General features: G+C 25.6%; 1 protein-coding gene across 1 annotated transcript in view; it reads right to left on the bottom strand.

Moving 5' to 3' along the window:
• LOC117173717 (serine/arginine repetitive matrix protein 1-like) overlaps positions 1 to 24,636 on the bottom strand; it is a 45,565-nt gene that overhangs the window by 8,142 nt on the left and 12,787 nt on the right. Inside the window, exons 4-7 of the mRNA XM_033362358.1 lie at positions 21,165 to 21,805; positions 11,815 to 13,436; positions 8,710 to 9,077; positions 1,441 to 1,593 (exon numbers count right to left, since the gene is read on the bottom strand). Of these exons, the coding sequence (XP_033218249.1) occupies positions 1,441 to 1,593; positions 8,710 to 9,077; positions 11,815 to 13,436; positions 21,165 to 21,805 (2,784 nt within the window). The remainder of the gene's footprint in view (positions 1 to 1,440; positions 1,594 to 8,709; positions 9,078 to 11,814; positions 13,437 to 21,164; positions 21,806 to 24,636) is intronic.

The following is a 24,636-nucleotide window of genomic DNA, read 5'->3' on the forward strand; positions in this document are numbered from 1 at the left end:
ACAGTATTCCTCAATAAAAATATGCATTTTTATCAAAACAAAAAAAAACGCAGGTACCAAAAAATACAAATTTAAAAAAAAAATACATCAATTTTTAACTAAAAAAAACAACAATTTGAACTAAGAATTATAAAATTTGAACTAAAAATGAAGTAGTTAATTTAAAAAAACATGTTTAACAGAGTGGTTTACTATTTAACCAAATATTTGAATATTCAACTAATAAATATGAATTTCTAACAACAAACTTAATATTTGTCATTTAAAACAGAAAATATAAATTTTCAACAAAATACATTAATTTCCAACCAAAAATATGCATTTTTAACAAAAAAACGTAATAGTTGATATTCAAAAAAAAATAAATAAAAATTGTGAACAAAATAATTTAATTCTTAACTAAAACAGATTATTTTTCAAAAAAATAGTTAAATTTTAAACCTAAAAAGACGAATTTGTAACAGAAAATGTAATTGTTGATATATTTCCAAAACAAAAAAGAATTTAATTTAAAATACAAAATAGCTGAATTTAACCAAAAATGATAAATTTTCAAGAAAATAAATGAGTTTTTAAAATAAAAATAAAATTTTTAAAACAAAGAATTTTCAACAAAATAGTTAAATTTTCAATTAAAAGGATGAATCATTAACCAAAAAATTATTTTTCAACAAAGCATTTAAAAAACTAAATCATTTTTTTAATTAAATTTTTGATTTTCCATTTTATTTTTTGAATTGTTAACAAAAATCGTCACAGTTGATATTTAAAAGAAAAAGTACTAATTTTCAAGAAAATACATCCATTTCCAACCGAATAGTTCAACATTAAATAAAGTAGTTAAATTAAAAAAAAATCTACCACGAGAGATGAATTTTCAACCAAATGGACGAATGTTCTAACAAAAATAATTAAGCTTCAACTAAAAACAGTAACGTATTCACCAAAATATAGTTGAATTTTTAAATTTACAAAAATTGAATAATTTTTAAAAAAAGAATTTAATTTATAACAAAAAAGTTGATTTTCATCCATGAAAGATGAATTTTCATAAAATATTCTTTTCGGCCAAATGATCAAATTTTCAAAAAAAAATTATTAAACTTCAACCAAAAAGTCTTGCGTTTTCAAACAAATAATCAAATTTTCAACGAAACAGTAGAAATTTTTAATAAATGAATGAATAAATGATGAATTTTGAGTCAAAAATAGCTAGATTTTCTTATTGAGTTCTAAATATTAATTAGTTCGAATTTAGAAAAAAAAACGAGAAAATGTTGAATTTTTTTCAGACAGTGGAAAAAATGAGAAATTCTATTAAAAAGGGAAAAAGAGAGGAATAGAGGAAAGAGTATAAGGCCTGTAAATAAGAAAAGACAACACAACACATAAATTAAAAATTATTCTAGAGAAGTATATTCTCCGAGAAAGTAGTCTTACATTTTGTAGCGCTGGTGACTATTGGATGGACCAACGCAACGTGTCTCTCCTCCAACCGTTTTTTTCCATCTACGATCGATTCCATTTTTTTGAAATTCTTTTGGTGAATCCCGGCGAAATTTGGAATTTTTCGCGCCACTGGTGTCTTGGATTCTGAAAAAAATTGAAATTATATGAAGTTCTAGTAAAGAATAACGAAATATTAAGATTTAAAAACTAATTAAAAGGCTTCTGGTCTAGGGAATTTCTTTTCAAAAGGAGACAAGGTTCGCCGCAAAACTTCATTTTCAAAATCCCATTGAAAATTTTCAAATTTATTTTTCTCAGCCAAAAAAATAATTCGATTTATACCATAATAGATTAATTTTCAATCCACAGGGATGAACTTTTAAAAAAAACAGTTAATTCTCGACCAAAAAGGATTAATTTTTAATAAGATACTTGATTTTTTTACCAAAATAATTGAATTTCAAACAAAAGAGTAGAATTTTTAATTAAATAGTTCAGTTTTCTACATATAAAAAATTTAACACCGAAATTATGAATTTTCAACAAAAAAATCAACCACGCAGTTGCATTTTTCATAAGAAAAAGGAAATTCAATTGTTAAAAAAATTAGTTTTTGACGAATTAGGTTAAATTTGTAGTTAATAAAATATTTTTAATAAAAAACAACATGCATTTTAAACTAAAATAAATAATCTTCAACAAAAAATGATTGTTTAAAAAAATAGTTGAACCTTCAAACAAAAAAGATGAATTTATTCTTAAAGAAATAACGTAATAGTAGATATTTCAAGCAAAAAGTATTTTTATTTTAAATAAAAAACAGTTGACTTAAAAAAAAAGATTTCGCTTGAATTTTTAACTAAAAAACATGACATTTCAACCAAAAATGAAAAAGTTACATTTTCAGAAACAAAACAACATCAAATTTTCGACAAAAAAAAACTTTCTACAAAACAATTGAATTTTCCAACTTTTTCGCGCTCAAAGGTTAACGAATTCAAGATGAATTTATCAGACTTCAAAAATGAGCTCAGAAAAAAAACTTCAGAATCAACTGAATAAATTTTTTTTTAAATTCCAAAAAATCCCCTAAATTGAGTAGAATTGAGTAAATCAAGAAGAATTAAGTAAATAAAAAAAAAATCAAGAGAAAAAATTCCATTTATTTCATCCAAATTTGAGTGGATTTAAAGAAATTTAAGGGAAATAGTAAGAACTCGATGAAATTGATAAAAAAAAAAAACAAGTTGAATTTTAAAAAATCAATTGAAAACCATTTAAAATATTAGAAAATGCATTGACTTAAGAAAGTTTAAAATGAGTGTAGAATAATTACTCAGGACGAAATACAAATGAATTGTAAAAAATATTTGAAAATTTTCTCATTTCTTTCAAACCTTACTAACAACGAATTTAAAAAAATGTTAATGGCTAAAAAACGATTAAAAGGGATTCAAATGAATTGGGAATTAAAATGTTAAAAATCCCTTAAAATGATCAAAACCCTTGGAAATCCCATGAAATTGTTTAAATGTCTGGAAAACGGATTGGAATCTTGTCAAATGTTCTTGAATATTTCCAAAGTCTTTAAAATCCCTTCAAACTTTGAAATAAATAAATAATTTGTGGGAATATTTGAAAATGTCTTAAGATTCAGATTTGTAACTCTTGAAAATGCTAGGAAATTAAAAAATACCTTAAAATATTTCAAATCCTTAAATCATTTTATTAATTCAAAAGGGAAAAAATTCCAAAGAATTTAAAAGAATACATGATAAATTAATATTAATTCAGGGTGAATTCCAAAAATCAATCCCAAAACTCTTCAAATCTTTGAAACCCTACGAAACACTTCACTTCTCTTGAATACATTCTTTAAAATCCGCTAAAATATTATTAAATACCGTAGAATTTTATGACATCTGGCGACATTTCCTTACATCCTGGAAAATGTATTAAAATACATTGAGAGCATTAAAAAACGCTTTCGAAAAAATTCCCTGAATAAAAAGAGACCCCTAATATTTCCAGGTTCTTCTAGGGATATGAAAATACACTGAAAATTCCAAGTTAATTTATTTAAATAAAAGTGACTAAAAAGTGATTTAAGAAAAAAGTGACTAATAGTGACAAAATTCATAAAACATACAACTGAAAAAAGCAGTGAATTCAAATCAGTTCGAATATATGGAAAAAATGAGAAGAATTAAAGAAAATTCAAAAGAATTTGATGAAATTCTTAAGAATTTACGGCGAGTTTTAAATACGTCAAGATGAATTTAATAGATTTTTCTTTTAATCCATTAAATGCAGTAGAATTTAGGGAATTTAGAAGAATTCAAAAGAATTTAAAAGAAATCAGGATAAATTAATAAAAATGCAGGTCGAATTCCAAATGAATTGCGAAAAATATATATTTTTTAATCTGTTGCAACTTTTGAAACCCTACAAAATCCCTCACTTCTGGTGAATAAATTCTTTAAAAATCATTAAAATATTATAAGATTCCGCAAAATTATATGAAACCTGATAATACTTCCTGAAATCCTGGAAAATTTATTAAAATATATTGAGAGCTTTTAAAACTCCATAAAATCATTGAAATCCTTGTAATTTTTAAAATATTTAAAAATAATCTAAAATATTTCAAAGTCTTTTAAGACTCCTTCAAACTTTCGAAATAAATTAAAAAATTATAGGAATCGTTTAAAATATCCTAAAATATTTCAAATCCTTCGAGATCCTTTGAAATCCCTTGGAACTTTTTAAAGCTTTTGAAAATGGTTAAGAATCTTTTACAATATTCTCAAATATTTCGAAACTTTTGAAATCTCACTAAATTGTTGACATCCATTAAAAATGTATTTGTAATATTTTTAAATAACCAAAAATATTTAAAATCCTTTAGAATCTTTTGAAATTTTCCAAAGCTCTTGAAAATGCCGAGGAATTTGAAAAAATACTTTAAAATCATTTTAAAAATTTTTGAAATTTTGAAAAAACTCCAGTGAATTCATTAAATTCTAGAGAATTTATCAAATTCAGGAGAATTTCAAAGAATTAAAAAAAAGTCAGGATAAAATAATAACGCTTTGAAATACCTTCAAATTAATAATGAATAATTACTTGGAATCTTTTCAAATTCCTTGAAATATTTTCAATTCAAAGCTCTTGAAAATGCCTTTGAAGTTTTACAAATATCATAAAATCTTATAAATCCCTTCAAATTATTGAAATCTATTAAAAATTTCTTGGAATCTTTAAAAATGCCCTGAAATATTTCAAATTAATTCAAAACAATTAAAGTTATATTCAAAATAATTCAAGTGAATTGGAAAATACCTTAAATAAAAAATGCCATTGATTTCCGTAAAATTGGAATTCAGTAAGTTTAAAACAAGCTTAGAAAAGTTCAAGGGAATTGAAAATAATTTGATGAAATGTCCAATAATTCAAGGTGAAGTTAAAAGACTTTAGGGTCACTTGAATAAAAACTTTAGAAAATAAAAAAAAAAACAACCAATTAAATAGATTTGACTGAATTTAGAAAAATTTAAGAAAATTAAAAATTTCAAAAGAATTTCATAGAATATATAAGAATTCAGAGTGGATTAAAACCATTTAAAATCTCTTTAAATATTTGAAACCCTACTAATTTCTAACCAATGAAGTGATTGGTAGCTACAAAAGAATCAAGTTAAATTCACAACAATTCAAATAAATTGGAAAAAATATTCAAATCGACAAAATTCCATTTATTTCACTAAAATTTGAGTGCATTTAGAGGAATTCGAGTCAAAAGAGAAGAATTCGATGAACTTCATATAAAATAAAAATCTATTTAAAAAACAAAAAACAGTCAGGTGAATTCAAAACAATTTAAAAATATGAAAAAATTAATTGAATTAAATGAGTTTGAAATTAGTCTAGAAAAATTGAAAAGAATATGAGCACAATTGAGTAAATTTAGAATAATTCAAAAGAATTTGAAAGAATTTCGGATAAATTAATAGCAATTCCGGGCGAATTCCAAATTAATTGCACATTTTTTTTGAAAATTCTTTGAAATCAATTAAAATATTACGATCTCTTAAAATCCCTTAAAATTATTAAAACCCCTTGAAATTCTCTAAATCAATAAAAAAAGTTAAAGCTTTTGAAAATGCCTAAGAATTTGACAAAAATACCTGAAATTGATTCAAATCCTTTCATCATTTTATCAATTGATCCTCAAGATCAATTAAGTAAAAGCTTTCAAAATTAAAAAATTTTAAAATTCAAAAGAATTTCATAATTGATTTCCGTGAAATTGCATTTAATTTAAAGAAATTTAGAGTAAACGAGATGCATTCTATGAAATTTATCTAAATTGAAGGTGTATCAAAAAAATCAAATTAATAAATAACAATTTGCAGGTATGAAAAAACTTATCTGAATTCAATAAGTTTGAAAAGAGCTTAAAAAAATTCATGGGAATTCAAAATAATTTATAAGAATTTAGTGTGAATTAAAAAAAATTCAAATCTCTTCAAATCATTGAAACTCTACTAACCGATTTTATAACAAAGTAGCTAAACTTTTAACCCAGAACTTACATTTTTTAACCAAACAGACGCATTTTCAACAAATTTAACTTTTAAGCCAAAAGACGGATTTAATTGTAAAATAGCTGCATTTTCAAGCCAAAAATATAAATTTTTAACAAAAAGTTGCAGTATAAAAAAAAGAGGAAATTTAAACCAAAAAGATTACTTTTCTACCAACAAAAAGGGAATTTTTATTTTTAAAAAAAATCAACAAAAAAAGTGATTTTTCTACGTAGAAAAATTTTCCAATCAATAGAAAAAAATTTCTACCAAATTGTTAAATTTTCAAGCCCAAAAGATGAATTCTTTACCAAACTGTTAAATTTTCAATCAGAATATGTGATTTTTTAACCAAAAAGTTCATTTTCATCTAAAAATTTAAATTTTCTACCAAAATAATAAAACTTGCAACTCAAAAAGAAAAAATATTCAACAAAACAGTTGAATTTTCCAGCCCAAAACACTAATTTTTGACAAAATAGTTAAATGTTCACCCTAAAAAATATGAATAAAAAAAAAATTCTCAACCAATAATGGAATAATAAAAAAAAATCAAACAAAAATTGAATAGTAGCATTTTTATTTAAAGAAAAGATAAAATTTCTTTGAAGACATAAATTTCCAAAAATTATAGACGAATTTTCTACGAAGGAAATTTTTTCAATCAATAGAGAAAAAATGTAAACCAAATTGTTAAATTATTAAGCCAAAAAGACGAATCCTTCACAAAACAGTAGAATTTTCAATTTAAAAAAGATGATTTTTTAACCAAAAAGTTAATTTTCATCTAAAATACCAAAATAATTAGTACCAAAATAATAAAACTTGAAACTCAAAAAGAAAATATATTCAACAAAACAGTAGAATTTATATTATTAAGTTATTTTAGACTAGAAACATTAAAAATTTAAATTTTATTTCAACTTAAAAGTTCTTAAATTAGCAGTTAAATTATTTTCATTTTAATTAGTTTAATCATCCTTTAAAAGCTTTAAAATTTTATTTCAAAACCTAAAGAAATCTAGAAGGTATTTTAAATGATTTCAAATTTCAAATTATTTTAAACATTTTTTCAGAACTTCTAAATCACTTTTAAAATCAATTGAATTTGTCCTACAACTTTTGGAAAATCCTGCGAATCAACGAAAATTTCCATAAAAGTTGTATTTATAATTAACAATAGAACACTTTATTATTTTTAGAAAAAATTTAATTTATTTTAAGAAGTTTTAAAAAGATTCAAAATTAATTTATAACTTGAAACGATACCAAATAATTTAAATGAAGTGAGTGTAGCGACAAAATCCGGCTATTCGTACCGAAATTTTGGTGCAAATCCCCAAAGCCAAATTAAAAAAAAATGTAGATTTTTGCAGATTTAAAAAAAAATGTAGAAACTTTTTAAGAATTGTAAAAAGCTTCAAACGAATAAAAACATTTGCTTAAAATTCCTAGGAAAATTGAAAATGATTTTTCATTTTGAAAAATTGTTTGCACAGAATATTTAAAAAGATTTTTTAAAATTTCCAACATTGTCAACAAAAAACCCTGGCAGATTATAAGGATTTTTTTATTCTAAATTTGCAGGATTTTCTAAAAATTGTAGGACAAATTCTATTCATTTTAAAATATATTTTCCAAAACAACTAAATATTTCTTAAAATAACTCAATTTTTTTATACAAATAATAAGTGTTCAATTATTATTTATACATAAAAAACAACAATTTCGCTTACAAATTAAATGGTTTTTAAATAGAACAACAAAAATTGTATAGTTAAGATTTTAAAAGCTTTTTGAAATGTTAACAATTCAAAGCTTTTTATGTCAAACAGTTAAGTTTCAAATTGTTTACTTTTAAATATTTGGCTTTAATTTACTCGACTTAAATTAACAGTCAAATATTGCTCATTTTCAAATAATTATCCTTTTTCTTAATTAACAAATTTGAAATCAAATGGATTTAAGAATTGAATAATTCAGACTGAAACAATATTTAAAATTTTAAAAGCCTTTAATTACGAATATATTTTAAATCGAACCTTTATTTTTTCTAATTGCTAAGACTTTCGAATTGAAACAGTCATAATCTGAAAATTTTTAAAAACTTGAACGGATTTACTTATTTATATTTACAGCTTATAAAACAAAACTGTTTTTTATCCAAAAATTTCAACTTCAAACGCTTTTAATTTTTAATTGTTTAAGTCTTCAAGACCGCACTTTGAGCCTCTTTAAATTGAAAATGTACACTTGAAAATAAAAATCTAAAATGGAACTTTTTTGAAGTAAAAGAATTCAAAATTATGCATTGTAAACTGCATGATATCATAATTGAAAAAAGATATTAATTCAACTAATTATTTAAAAAAAAAAACTGTTGAAATCGAACTTGCGCAGATTTTTGTTTTGAAAATTTGTAAAATTTCCTGTCATTTCCCGGTCCAGCAGCCACCCTATATTCGTAAAAAGGTGAAATTAAAACAACCAAAATACGATTCAGTCACACTTTTTTCCTTCAGTAGAGTAAAAGAAAGTTTGAAAACCTATTTTTTCTTCAAAGAGAATACAAATTCCAAGACCATGAGCAAAATTCAAGGGCTTTTCCAGGTTTTTCAGGCCAATGGAATAAAACAACTTTAAATTAATTAATTATCTTTGAGAGTTTAATTACCAGGTTTTTTCTCAACAGGAGCAGCAGATACCCTGGGTCTGCTGAGTCGGTTAACCGACGCCAATTGCGCTTTGCTATCAGACTTGAGAGTGGAAGTAGCAACTGAATTATTCCTCCTTTTATTACTCGGTGTTCTCGGCGTTCCTTCTATCACTGACACTGAACTAGATCTTCTTCTCGTGCTCTCGCTCAATCCCCCCTTGCTCAATCTCTGGGGAGATCTCGATTTGCTTCTCACCTCCGACAACCTCTTCAACGACAATTTGTGACCTGGTGTTCCGGATCTCAGCTTCGCGACACTCGTATTTGAGACCACGTCGCTTTCAGCGAAACGCACTTTGCAAACTTTCTTCGCCTCGGTCTCCGTCCTGTTAATCGGAATTCAAAAATTAACTCAAAAAAAATGTTTAAGTCTTTAATATCGATTATTATATGCTGCTTATTTTGAGTCAAACTAAAATCAGGGAACACGGCTAGTCTCGATTAAGATAGGTAACAACCGTTCTCACAGAAAGGATCCCGCATCAAATGGCTTTTTGTGAAAAATTCAGGACATTTTTTTATTTTAAATTTCGAAATTGCAGTGCAAAAATTTGTAGAAAAAAGTAAGAATAATGGACCGTTTTTTGGACAAACACTTAGTCGCCCCAAAATTATAGTACGCCATGTCCCTCAACTGTCAAACTGAGAAAATAAGGTTCGAAGTTTAACAATAATATTCTCTACAAAAACTTTATCAAATATTAATATTATTGGAAACTCATGTTACCAATAATTTGCATTTAAAAAACAGTTAAATTGCATATTTTACTCATTATATCTCATTTAAACTAAATTTGTTTATCTCGTAACACTTATTTGCTAATTATTTGTAATGTGAACAAAAAACATTGCAATCTTTAAAAAACATTGCAACGAATTAAAAAAGTTTTCCAATTTTTTGGTAACAACTTTAATCAATTATTTAATTAATATTATGGAAAATTTATGTTTCCAATAATTTGCGTTAAAAAAACCGTTTAATTGCATATTTTTACTTATAACATTGAAATTTAAAATCTGTCTTATTTTCTAAAACTTTTTTGTCAATTATTTTCAGTGAACAAAATATATTCCCCTCTTTAAAAACAATTGTATTGACTCTAAACTATTTAAAACATTTTTTATAACAACTGCAATAAACTGTTTTATAAATATTGATTGCATTGTATCCAAAAACAACACACTTATGCCCCATTAATCATGTATGCCATACAAAAAATCTTGAACAATTTTCAGTCTCAAAGCCTCAAAACTTAATCCTGAAGCAAAAAAATCCAAATAAGTCCGTTTTTCACGGTCAATGAAATTAAAAAAATGGAACACTAAAGCTAACAAATTTTCCACTTGAGGTAAGAAAAATTGAGCTTCAAATGAAAGCACTCAAAGTGAAACTATTAAATTTTGAACTTCTAAAATTGAAATTTAAAAGTTTTTTAATTAAAAATTTTTGCATACAAATGCTCAATAATTTACGCGTATAAAATTGAAGGTACTAACATTTTTCAATATAAAAAAATATAAATACACGTTATCATTTTAAATGCTCTAAATTAAAAAATCAATCAATGAACTTTAGAATTTTACAAATTTATATAATTTTAAGGAATTTTAAGGTAGAAAGATCAAATATTGAAAAATTGAAAATTTTTTAACTGAATACTTCTTAAATTAGAAATTAAATTATTTTCCTTTTGAATAGTTTAAACATCCTTGGAAAGCTTCGAAATTTTATTTCAAAACCTTGAAAAATCTAGAAGTTGTTTTAAATTTGTTTTAAATTTAAAATTATTTTGGAAATTTTTTCAGAACTACTAAATATCTGTCTAAATTGATAAAAAATTTTCTACAATTTTCAGAAAAATCCTGCAAAATTTAGAAAATTTCTTTACTATTTGGATGTATAAATAACAATTGAACATTTATTATTTGTAGGCGAAATTTGAGTAATTTTAAGAGATATGTAGAAGTTTTGAAATGATTCAAACTTAATGTAAAACTTGAAATGATAGCCTAATATAAAACACAAAATGTAGATTTTCGCAGATTTTAAACAAACAAAAATTAGACTCTTTTCAAGAATTGTGAAGGCTGCAAAAGAATAAAAACATTTTCTTAAAATTCTTAGGAAAATTAAAAATAATTTTTGACTTTGAAAAATAATTTTAAGAGAGAATATTTAAAAAGCTTTTAAAAGATTTAAACAAAATTTTAAAAAAGATTCTAGAAGATTTAAAAAAAAACTTTCTAACATTTGCAAGATAATTTTTAATCTTTTTAAAACTCCTAAATGTCTCTTAAAATTACTCAAATTTTTTCTACAAATGTTCATTTGGAAATTATACATCAAAATTTAAAAATTTTACTTACAAATTAAGCATTTTTCAAAATTTTAACGTTTCCAAGTTTTCTATGTCAAACAATTCAGTTGAAGATTCTTTACTTTTAAATATCTCGTTTCAATTTACGTTAAAATCTGAAAATTCTTAAATTTTGAACTGTTTTAAAATCATTTCGTCAAATCGTTTTTGTTCACTTTTTATTACTTAAAGTACAGATAAATTTAAAAAAAATGTATTTACTTATTAAATAAAAATGTTTTTTATCCAAAATTTTTAACATCAAAGGTTTTCACTTTATATTTGTTCAAGTCTTTAAGAAAGAATTTAAAAATTCTTCCGCTTAGAAATAAAAATTTCAAATGGAAAATTTTTAAAATAAAAGAAATTTTGAATTACGCATTTCAAGCTAAATAATTGTATAATTGAAAAACATAAAAATTCAACTAATTATTTAAAAACTATAGAAATCGAACGTGAACAGATTTTTCATCTACAAATTTGTAAAATTCCCGGTAAAAAAAATGCACTGTTCCGGTCCAGCGGCCATCCTGGATTTTATAATAAAAAAAGCACGAAATTTCACTTTTCGGATTTTAAATTAATATTCCTGGTCATTTCACGGTGCCCTAGTCAATTTGCCACCCTAAACTAATGAAAAGAAACTAGTTATTTCGCATAAATCCTGATAGGAGTGGATCTATTCTTTTCCAAAAAATTCACTCACCCGCTCAAATGTGCATCCACCGATTTCCTCTTCCTCGACTTTTTCGCCTGTAAAGTCGGAGTCTTCGGCTCGAGAAGTTCATAAGTCCCATCCTTATTCTTCTTCTCATCCTCTTTCAGCGAGACATCAGAATCAAAGAGATCGCTCATATTAATAAGCGAAGTGTCACTCATCGCCGGTATCGACTCATCGGCAATTCCCACAAAACTCTTCTGAATCCTCGGGCTCGATGGATTCTTCCTCGTAAAAGGACTCAAAGATATCTTCCTCTTGAGAGGACTCACCGATTTCTTCTTGGCAATAGGGCTCACAGCTATCTTCTTGCTGGGACTTTGAGATTGAACTTTAACAGGAACTGGGGATTTATTTTTAACAGGACTCACGGCTCTCTTCTTCTTAATAGGACTCGGCGATTTAACTTTAATCCAAATCTTCGAATTCTTTTTAACAGGACTGACGGCTCTCTTCTTCTTAATGGGACTCGGCGATTTAACTTTCATCCAAATCGGCGACTCCTTTTTAACAGGACTCACGATTTTCTTTTTACTAGGACTTGGCGATTTAGATTTACTGGTAATTGATGAGTTCTTTTTAACCGGACTCGCCACTTTCTTTTTATTAGGACTTGGAGACTTGAATTTAATATTAATTGATGAGTTCTTTTTACCAGGACTCGAGACTTTCTTTTTAATAGGACTTGGCGATTTCAGTTTAATAGTAACTAAGGATTTCTTTTTAACAGGACTCACGACTTTCTTCTTAGTAGGACTCACGATTTTCTTCTTAGTAGGACTCACGACTTTCTTCTTCATCGGACTTGGCGTATTGATTTTAAAAGTAATTGGGGATTTCTTTTTAACCGGACTCACAATTTTCTTCTTAATAGGACTTGGAGATTTTTTGTTGACAGAACTCACAACTTTCTTCTTATTGGGACTTGGAGATGTCACTTTGATAGAAATTGGGGACTTTTTTGCAACAGGACTCACGACCTTTTTCTTGGTAGGACTTGGAGATTTTTTATCAATAGAACTCACAGCTTTCCTCTTAATAGGACTTGGAGATTTCACTTTAATAGGACTTGGAGATTTCTTTTTAATAGGACTTGGAGATTTCTTTTTAATAGGACTTGGAGATTTCTTTTTAATAGGACTTGGGGATTTGAGGTTGATGGGACTTGACAAATTCTTCTTGACGATTGGACTGTCGGAAAGATTCAAGGTGCGTCTGCTTTTTTCCCGGGGAGTTGAAGCAATGAAACCACTAGAGTCTTGAAGAGCCCTTAATTCCGAGGGTGAAGCTATTTTCGCCTGCTTTTCAAGGATTATTTTCTTCAGGGAACTTCTTGGTTTCTGAGTTGGCACTGGCCGCAAGGGTGTGCCAGAATTGGTTAACGGAATTCGTCTCTTGGCGACCGATTTGGGTCTGTTGGGACTCGAAGACGGAGTTTTCATCGGAGTTGATTTTTTCGACTTTCTGGAATCACCCATCTTTTCGAGCATCACGACTGCGACTCTCGAAACACTCGAAGAGCCGCGTTTTGCGGGCGAGCCTCGAGCTTTCGCGGGAGATTTCTTTACTTTCGAGGCAGGCACAGAACGTCTTGGTTTGGGAGTCACTTTCTGTGGTAAAAATACATTTCATTGTACATGTAATTATGTAAATTTCACATTTTCAATACTTGTTTTTAATACAAGAGTTCGCGCTTTTCTTAAGTTCTCAGAAGTTTGAAAATTTAAGAAAATTGAATTCACAAAAATAAAAAAAAATTGTTTAAAGATTCGAAATATTGTTCAAATCGTAATGATTTTTGTTTCAAAATATTAATCTTTGATGCAAAACAAGGTAACATGAAAATATAATATTATTTTTCAACGAAATTCATATTAATATTTTACCATGAAGATTTATTTTTCAACAAAAAGACGGATTTTCACCAAATAGTTCAAATATAAATAAAAAAAGAAAAACAAATTCACCCAAATTAGAAAATTTCCTAAGATCCTGAAAAAAATTGAAAATAAAAAATTAAGGATTTCAGATAAGTCAAAACAATTTCCTTTTATTTTTCAGGATTTTACCAAATTTTAGGAAAAATTTGAGTCATTCTTTCAGATATAAAGCTTCGGAAGTTTTTTTCCAACTCCTCAAAAGTTTACATTTTGTTATAATTTGTGTAAATATTTTTAAATTTCACATGATTTTCAATCCTTTCCAGAAAATTTAAATCTTCTAAATATCTTTTAAAATGATTCGAATTTTTCCAAACATTTTCTTAAAGTACTGAAAAATAAAAAAAATTGTCTTGATATCTTCCAAATTCTGTTTTGAGCATTTTGGAAACCTTTTGAAATGTTTTAAGTCTTCTTGAATTTTGTCAAAAATCATTTGTCAGCATAAAAAGTGATACATTTTTTTCCACGAATCACAAGAAAATTTTTTTATTTTCGAATAATAATCAACATTTGTCTTAAAATCCTAAAAAATTGCCTTAAAATCTTCCAGAGTCTGTTATGGCGATTTTGGAAATCTTGTAGTTTTTAAAAATATTTTTAAATAATCTCTTAAAATTAATTTTTTAAAATAAAAAATCAGTTTAAAGTTCCGCGTGAATTCTAAGAAAATGTTTTATTACCGTAAATCCTTTCAAAATCCTTAAGAAGTTTCAACATTTTTATTTCCAAATACTCATAAATGAACACTTTTTTAAAACTTATTTGAAATATTTTCAACTTTTAAATATTTTTAAAACTTCTAAAAACTTACACAAATTTGTTATAAAACTCTGTAATCTTGTTAATTAAAAAATTAAGGTCTAAAATCGAGCACATCCTTTCTCGAAATTTTCGGAAATAATTAAAAATGTTTTGAAATCTTTGTGTAAATTTTTTTTTAATTTATATTTCAAAATAAAAAATCATATTAAAATTTCCAAGGAATTTTAAGACCTTTTTTATCTTAAAAGCTTCTAAAATTCTTAAAAATCTTCTTTTTGCGGGAGAATAAAAACTAAACAGGGTCGCTGCAAAATTCCCTGACTTTTATGTGACTAATTTTTCATTTTCGCCAGCCGTTATAAATTCGTCTTTTAAATATAAAAAATTCTTACACTTGGGAGATCAATAATGGTAATGCAAAAAAAAGGTTTACTATTCAGTTTGAATAATTTTAGCGACAACCCGTCCTACAGAATTTTTTTAATTTTTTACAAAGAAAAAGAAATTTTCAACAAAATACATGAACTTTCAACTAAAAGACGAATTTTCAACTAAAAAAGATGCATTTTCGACCAATGAGTTAAGTTATCAACTCAAAAATATCAATTTTGATCGAAAAATGAAATAAATATTCAATTTACAAAATTAATTTTTAACAAACGAAAAAAGGAATTGCGAACAAACCATTTAAATTTCCAACCAAAAAATGAATCTTCAACCAATAAAAAAACATGAATTCTAAACGAAAAATGGTATATTTGATATTTTCATTAAATTTCCAACCATGAAACATTTATCAGACAATACAAAAAATGAATTTAATCGAAAATATTGAACTTTCAAATAAAAAATACGAAATTTTCTTATAAAGTTATGTTTTATCAAAAAATATCCCAAAAATATCAGTTCTTATCAAAGAAGTTCTTTTTCAACAAAAATGGTTAAATTTTGAAGCCAAGAAAACAAGTTTTCAACAAAAAAGATTAATTTTCGGCAAAACGTTATCTTTTCAAATCAAAATAATTGAATTTTCAACTGAAAAAAAAGCGAGTTTTCAACCAAATAATAACATTTTTAACTAAAAATCTAATCTCTAGGAGGGAACAAATGAACAAAAATAGAAATAAACGGCAAGTAATCACTCTTTTAAATCAGAAATAAAACAAAATTTTCAGTTAAAAAAATTAATTTAAAAAAAAACAAGGGATTCTCAAAGAAAAGTTTAATATTTAACATTGTCACGAAACACATTTTCAATTAAAAATAGTTGAATTCTACACAAAAATACGAATTTAAAATTAAATAGTTGAATCACCAACCAAAGCAGATTAATTTTCAAGGCAAAAAGAGGAATTTCTTACCTAAGAAAGTTGAAGTTTTAACCAAAGAGTTGCATTTCCAACTAAAGAAGATTAGTTTTTAACTTAAAATAGAGTCATTAAATTTTCAGTTGAAAAAAATTATTTTTAATTAAATAAGTTTTTAACCAATTACATAAATTTTCATTGATATTGGTATTTCAACAAATACAAGTTTTTATTTTAAGTCAAAAATAGTTTATGTCAACCAAAAAAAAAAAAAAAACATTAAATTTATACCAAAAGAGATGAATTTTCAAACAAAATAGACGAATCAATCTGATCTATCCAAATCATTCAAAAGAATTTAGATAAATTGAAAGAAAAAAACATTTATTTCAGTAAAATTTGAGTGACTTTAGACGAATTTAAGGGAAATCAGAAGATTTCCATGAAATTCATAAAAAATCAAGCTGAATTAAAAAAAAAATCAAGTGAATTGAAAAGAACTTAAAAATATAAAATTTGGTGAAAAAAACTCCATTGATTTAAGTCGAATTAATTAAATTTAGAACAATTAAAGTGAATTAATAAAATCAAGCGAATTTCAGAAAATTCAGGGTAAATTAATAAGAATTCCAAAAAACTTGCTAAAAATATTTGAAAATCTCTTCAAATCTTTGAAATCCTACAAAATCCTTGTGAAACCTGTTTAAAACTAATTTGTAATTTTTTTGCATAAACTCAAATATTTCAAATCCCTTAAAAAATTCTGAAATCTTTTTAAATTTCATAAAATACGAATTATATAAACAAAACTTAACTTTAAAAAAATCCATTTAATGAAGTAAAATTAAGCAAATTTAGAATAAATCAAAGGAATTCCAAAGAATTTAAAAGAATTAAGGGTTAATTCCAAATAATAATTTTAAATCCTTTCAAATCTATGAAAACCCGACTAAATTTTCAATTTAATAGCATTAATTTGCAACAAAAAATCCCACAGTTAATGTTTCAACTAATAAAAGTTTTTATTTTAAACCAAAAATAGTTGAGTTCAATAAAAAAAAAACATTAAATTTATACTGAAAGAGATGATTAAAAAAAGTCGAATTTTAAACAAATAATTTAATTTTCAATCAAGACAACAGATTTTTCAGCCAATAAAGACAAAAAATCAAGTGAATGACTACCAAACAATTCAAAAGAATTTAAATAAATTGGAAAAATCCATTTATTTCAGTCACATTTATGTGATTTTAGAAGAATTTAACAGGAATGAGAAGATTTCGATGAAATTCATAAAAAAGCAAGCTGAATAAAAAAATATAAAGTGAATTGAAAAGAATAAAAAAAGATGAAATTTTGAAGAAAAAAAACCATTGACTTGAGTAGAATTGAGTAAATCTTCTAAAAACTCTTTAAATTTCGTAAAATATAAATTATATAAACAAAATTTAAATAGAAAAAATCAATTGAATTAAGTAAAATGCAGAAAATTTAGAATAAATCAAGTGGATTTCAAAAATCAAAAAAATAAAAAAGAATTAAGGATGAATTCAAAATAATAATTTGACATTTCTCCAATTCTTTGAAAAATCGACTAAATTTTCAATTTAAAAATATCAATTCGCAACGAAAAATGCCACAGTCCAGTTTAAAGAATTAATCTTCAACCAATGAGATGAAGTTTCAAATTGATATAATGAAATACTAAATTGAGATAGCCACATTTTCATTTTTATACAAATTCTTAAACAACAAAAAAAAAACTAATTTTCAAAAAAATAGTTAAATTTTCAATCAATAAAATGAACGTTCAGCCAAAAAGATGATTTCTTTAATAACACATTCTACCACAAAAGACGAATCTTCAACGCAACTTGGAATTAGTTAAATTTTCCGTAGAAAAAATTCACTTTGAAATAAAAAAAGACTTTTCAACAAAATACTTAAATTTTCTATCGGGAAAGGGGTTTTTTTAAAAAAACTGAAATGATGATTCAACAATAAAAAAGTGAATATTTAAAAAAGAAGTTTCAGTTTTAACTAAATCGTTGAATTTCCAACTAAAAATTATTAATTAATAATTAATTCTGCAACGCTATAGTTCAATTTCAACAAAAAAAAAAGGTTATTGAACTCAATTGATGAATCATTAACCAATAAAATGAATTTTTAGCAAAGTAGTTTCACTTTCAAGCACGTAGTTAAATTTTCACTTTAAAAATATTAATTTGCAACGGAAAATGCCACAGTTAATATTTAAACAATTAGTTGAATTTGCAATCAAGGCAACAAATTTTTCAATCAATATAGAACAAATTTCCTGACTCTAGCATTCTCTGACATGTGGCGCCTCCTTAAAACAACGGAAAAAGTACATTTGCAACTGCAGAAACAGTCCGATTGATCCAAATCATTCAAAAGAATCAAGTGAATTAAAGAGAATTAAAAAATATGAAATTTGATGAAAATAAATCCATGGACTTAAGCAGGATTGAGTAAATTTAGAACAATTGAAGTGAACTTTAAAAAATCAAGGGAATTTCAGAGAATTCAGGGTAAATTAATGAGGATTCAGGACGAATTTCAACAAAAATTTCAAATTACTTCAAATCTTTGAAAACGTTACTAATTTTTAACCCAAAAAATGACTAAAGACTACCAAAAAATTCAAAAGAATTTAAATAAATTGAAAAAAATCCATTTATTTCAGTCAAACTTATGTGATTTTAGAAGAATTGAAAAGGAATGAGAACAATTCGATGAAATTCATAAAAAAGATCCAACAAAATTTAAAAAACCATCAAGTGAATTGAAAAAATAAAAAAATATGAAAAAATTCTATGAATTCAGTAAGTTTGAATTGAGTTAAATTGAGCGAATTGAGAAGAATTCAGGATAAATCAATAATAATTCAAGGCGAATTAAAAAAAGGTAGCAAAGAATATTTGAAAATGTCTGAAAATCTTCTGAAGACTCTTTAAATTTCTTAAAATATGAATTATAAAAACAAAATTTAACTACAAAAAATCCATTGAATTAAGTAAAATTCAGAAAATTTAGAATAAATCGAGTGGATCGAACAAATCAAAAGAATTCCAAAGAATTTAAAAGAATTAAGGGTGAATTCCAAATAATAATTTCAAATCTTTGAAAAATCGACTAAATTTTCAATTTAAAAATATTAATTCGCGACGAAAAATGCCACAGTTAATATTTCAACAGGGTGTCTACCGATTCTTAAGAAAAAAATTCAAGGTCTTTTCCAGGTCAAGAAATCAAAATTTTCCAGGTCTTCTTTTTTACATCAAATATTGAAATAAACGTTTGTCACGTATGTAAAAAATGAGCCATTTCATTTTTTATTGGCCGAAAATTTCTAAATAAAGCCGAATCGTAAATAAACAAAAAATTCTTAATTTTTTGCGAACATGAGTCGTCTTTGTGAAATCTTTAGGAATATTTTTAAATCTTTTTGACGTCTTTGAAATCATTGAAATCTTTTGAAATCTTTATGAAGTATTACAAACATTAATGAAAGCTTGAAATTTCGATGAAACATTTAAGAAATCTTTTGATATTTTTTCAGGCTTTTGTAAAATCTTTAAAATTCTTGAAATCTTTGTAAACTCTTTGATCTTTGTTTGAGAAATCTTTTGCATTTGTTTAAAATCATTGAAGTCTTTTGAAATCTTCTCAAATGTGTTAAAACTTTTTGAAATCGCTTAAAATCTTTGAAATGTTTTGAAATTCTTGAAATCTTTTGAAATCCTTCAATCTTCTCTAAGTCTTTTGTAATCGTTTGAAATCTACGAAAACCTTGTGAAATTTTTTTAAAATCTTTATAAAATTTTTGAAATGTTTCTTTAATCTTTGTTCGTGAAATCTTTTTTGTTCGTTTGAAATTATTAGAATCTTTTCAAATCTTCTCAAATTCGTTGAAACCTTTTAAAATGATTAAAAATCTTTTAAATGTTTTGAAATCATTGAAAATCTGGTGTACTGTACACTTGTTGGAATCTTTGAAATTCTTAAAATGTTTTGAAATCCTTAAGAATTCTTTTAAATATTTGAGAAATCTTTCAGAAATCTTTTGTAATCGATTGAAATCTTGTCAAACATTTTTAAATCGTTTAAAATCTTTGAAATGAATTGAAATCCTTGAAATCTGGTGTACTGCACCCTTGTTGAAATTTTTGAAATTCTCGCATTGTTTTGAAATCTTTATGAATGTTTTATGAAATCTTTTTAACTTTTGTGAAATCTTTTGACATCTCCTAAAAAATTTTGAAGTTATTTAAAATCTTTGAAATGTTTTAAAATCTTTCAAATTTTTGGAAAGTTTTAAAATCCTCGTGCAATATTCGAAATCTTAGCGAAACGTTCGAAATTTTTGTGAATTCGTTTGAATTATTATAATTATTCCAAATCTTACTGAAATCGTTTGATATCTCCTAAAAGAATTGAAACTCTTTTGTAAGCTTTAAAATCTTTGTGAAATGTTCGAAATCTTTGGGGAATTTTTGTTACAACTTTTTAGTCTAGTGTACACGCCTTTTTTAAATGTTCAAAATCCTTGAAATCGTTTCAAATTTTTGAAATCCTTGAAATCTGGTGTACTGTACCCTTTTTCAAATCTTTGAAATCCTTTAAATCTTTAAAATTTTTGTGAAATTGCTGTGAAATCTGGCGTGCACGCCTTTTCAAATCATTAACATCCGAGAAATCTTTATGAAATGTTAAAGATATTTAAAATATTTTGAAATGTTTGAAATATTTTGAAATCTTTATAAATATTTTGTAACCTTTTGAAATCTATTGTACACTCAAAAACTGAGTGTTCAACCCCTCGAAAAATCCATTGTATGACAAAGGCTTATTCTAATTCTGAAACTGAATTAACATCGAAATTTTAAACTAATAATTTTTATCAGTTTTAAGTTGAAAACCTCAACGGAAAGTGCCTTGAAATATCTTTATTCTGCAATAAACAGAAGAAAAATTATATCTTGAAGAATAAAAAAATGTTCAGCAGCAAAATTTTTTCTAAAAGAGATGTTTCTTTGATAATAGGCTAAAAGATTTAAATGACTCTTCGCATTTCGATAAAATTACTGTTTTAAATGAGAAAAAAAACGAATAATTCAAATTCAAGGTTTTCATGAAAAAAATCAAGAAGATTTCCAGGTTTTCAAGGTCACTAGACACCCTGTTCAACTGATAAAAGTTTTTATTTTAAACCAAAAACAGTTTATTTATGCAAAAAAAAACCCATTAATCTATACCAAAAGAGGCATGTAGCAACCCCATTAAAAGAAGGGAAAAATACCTTCGTAGATGCAGAAACAGTCTGATTCATCCGAGGTGAAGGCTCTTCCTTCGCTTTTTTCGGACTCGGCGACTTTTTGCTCTTCGCTGCAGCTCGTTTTGTCGATTTTTTAGCCACTTCTCGTTTCGGTGACTTTTTCGGTCTCGGACTTTTTGTTGCTTTGGATGGTGAACTAGACGATTTGGTAGCCCGTGTCGCCTCTTGTTTCTTAACCGGCAGAGAATCCTCGGAAGATGGTGGTGTCCCGTCGATTTCCAGCTTCCTGGGAGTCTTTGAAAGCCCCAAAGAAATGTCTGAATGCCTCTTTGGCGAACCAAAGTTTTCTGGAGACCTTCTGGGAGTTTTTTTCGACCTGTGAGGTGTCAGCGGAACAAAGATTGGACTGCTCTTTGGCGTTGTATCGACTCTTGCTAAAGCTCGACTCGCTGGTTTGCGACGAGGTGTACTTTCCTCTTCGCTGATGAGAGAATTTTCGAGTCTCGAGGAAGGTCTCTCCCTTTTGGGACTCTCCGAGATCGACTCATCTTCGGTCATCAGAGAATCCGCTTCCGATTTTGCTGGTCTCTTGCGAGATGATTTCTTTGAAACATTTCTAGACTGGTTGTCTTCCGAGTCACTTGTGGCCTTCGGCTTTGCTGCTCCTAAAAATCAAAATTGAAATTAAACTTAAAATTTCAATAAATAACTCCGGGTGTCTACTCGAATCCTTGAAAATATGACTGGATAAATACAGGTTTCCTCAAAGTACCACAAGATTTTTCTATAAATAATCCAAATCATTCGAAAGAATTTAAATAAATTGAAGGGAAAAAACCAATTAATTTCAGTAAAATTTGAGTGAATTTAGAAGAATTTAAGGGGAATGAGAAGATTTCGATGAAATTCATAAAAAAAATCAAGCTGAATTTAAAATGCAATCAAGTGAATTGAAAATAATTCAAAAATATATAAAAATTCCTTGAATTCAGTAGGTTTGAAATGAGTTCAGAAAAATTAAAAGGGAATTCAAAAGAATTTTATGAAATGCCTACGAATATAAGGTGAGTTTGCAAGACTTCATGATGAATTAAACAAATTTTTTTTAAATCTATTGACTTGAATAAAATTGAGTGAATTTAGAAGAATTCATGATAAATTAATAAACACCAAGGCGAATTCCAAAAAAAAAAAAAATGCAAAAAATATTGGAAAATCTCTTAAAATCTTCTGAAATCTCGAAATTTCTTGAAATACGAATTATATATTTTTTTAAATTAATTAGAAAAAATCCATTGAATTAAGTGAAATTCAGCAAATTTAGAATAAATCAAGTGGAATGAACAAGTCAATAGAATTCCAAAGAAGTAAGGGAGAATTCCAAATAATAATTTCAAATCTTTGAAAAATCAACTAAATTTTTAATTTAAAAATATTGATTCGCATAGAAAAATGCCACAGTTGATATTTCAACTAATAACAGTATTTATTTTAAAGCAAAAATAGTATATAAAAAAAAATTATACCAAAAGAGATCAATTTTTAAACAAAAAATACTATTTTAAAACAAATAGCTGAATTGAAAAATTGAAACTAAACTGAAACTATAAATAAATAACTCCAGGTTTGTACTCAAATTCTAGAAAATACGGCTGGATGAATCCAGTTTTTTTCCAAGTAATACAAAATTTTTCTAGATATAATTTTTTACAATGCGGAGCCATCAGTTCGAGTCCATGTGAATAGTTAAATGTTTCTTAATGATACGCGTTTCTGATGATTTAATTCATATGTTTAATTCAGAAAGCTTTGAAAAATTAAATTACAAGTTATTTTTTAAATGGGTGTCTACTCAAAACCTGTACAAAAATTCCCTGACAATTCCAAGTTTTTTGTAGGTATAATTTTTCGCGAGTTTATTATAATAGATTAATTAAATAAGGAAATAATACTAAAAACATCATAATTTCTTGAATTTGTCTCTAAAGTCCATGAATTTGAATAATAATTCAAACCAATTTTTAAATTATCTAACTATACTTAAAATTCAGTGAATATTTATGCACAGTTGAATTTTTAACCAAAAAGATTAATTTTCTACCAAAAAAGACGATAAAAAAAACATTAAATTCTCAATCCAACAGTCAAATTTTCAACTGAAAAAGATCAATTTTCTAATAATTACCTGAATTTTGAACTGAAAAAGATCGCTTTTCAGCCAAAAATGGAAAAGTTAATTTTCAGTTAAAAAAATTATTTTTCCATCAAATAAAAAAGATTTATTTTTAAAACAAATTTAAGTTAACTTTTAACTAAGTAGTTTTATTTTATACCAGAAAGATAAATTAATTATTGAAATGACGAATATTTAAATGCAATACTTGAAATTTAAGCAAAAAAAAAATGAATTTTCCAACCAGACAATTAATTTTCAACCAAGAAAATTAATTTTCTACCGAGAATGACGATTTTTCAACAAAATATGTAAATTTTTAACAACAAAGTTGAATTTTCAACTAAAAAAGACCAACTTTCAACCAAAAAAATAAATTTTCTACCACAAAGACGATTTATCAACAAAATAGGTGAATTTTTAGGAACTAAACAAGATCAAGGTTCATCCGAAAATGGAATAAAAGATTCATTTTTACCAAAGGATACGAATTTGATAGAAAATACATTAATTTTAAATCAAAAAGATAAATTGTCAAACAATTGAATAGTTCAATTTTTAATTCAAAAGTTCATTTTCAACCAAAGCGACGAATTTTAAACTAAACAGATGAATTTTCAACTGGAACAGTTGAATTTAAAACCAAAAACATGATTTTTCATCTAAAATGATGAGTATTTAACTAGAATCTTTAAATTTCTAATAAAAAGATTAATTTTCAATCAAGAAGATTAATTTTGCATAAAAAAGTCAAAATTTTCAATTTTAAAAAACAATTTTTCAACCAAATATTGAATAGTTATATGTTAAGTGAAAATATTAATTTTCAACGATATAAAAACAAATTTAGTTCACTTTTCAGTGAAATAATTAAATTTCAGCCAACGAAAAAATGAATTTTCATCAAATTAGCTCATTTTTCAACCAAGGAGATGTATTTTAAAATTAAATAATGAATCCTTAACAAGAAAACAATATTTTTGAGCAAAGTAATAACTCTCAACCAAGTAATTAAATCGTTATTAAAAAAAGATGAATCCCGAAAAAAATGCATTACTTCATATTTCAAAATTAGCACCATGAATTCATTGAATAATTAAATAATACTAAAAATATTCTTCTTCATTTTTTGAATTTGTCTCTAAAGTCCATGAATTTGAATAATAATTCAAACAAATTTTTATTTGATCCACTTATAGTTAACATACAGTACATATTTAGACGAAATTATGTGGGTAGTATATTAAATTCAATTTAAATCGCTTCAAATTCCTAACTTTTCAAGTAGAAATTTGGATTTTCAAGTTGATGACAGATGAATTA

The sequence above is a fragment of the Belonocnema kinseyi genome, chromosome 5 (genome assembly GCF_010883055.1).
Source record: "Belonocnema kinseyi isolate 2016_QV_RU_SX_M_011 chromosome 5, B_treatae_v1, whole genome shotgun sequence".
NCBI lineage: Eukaryota > Metazoa > Arthropoda > Insecta > Hymenoptera > Cynipidae > Belonocnema > Belonocnema kinseyi.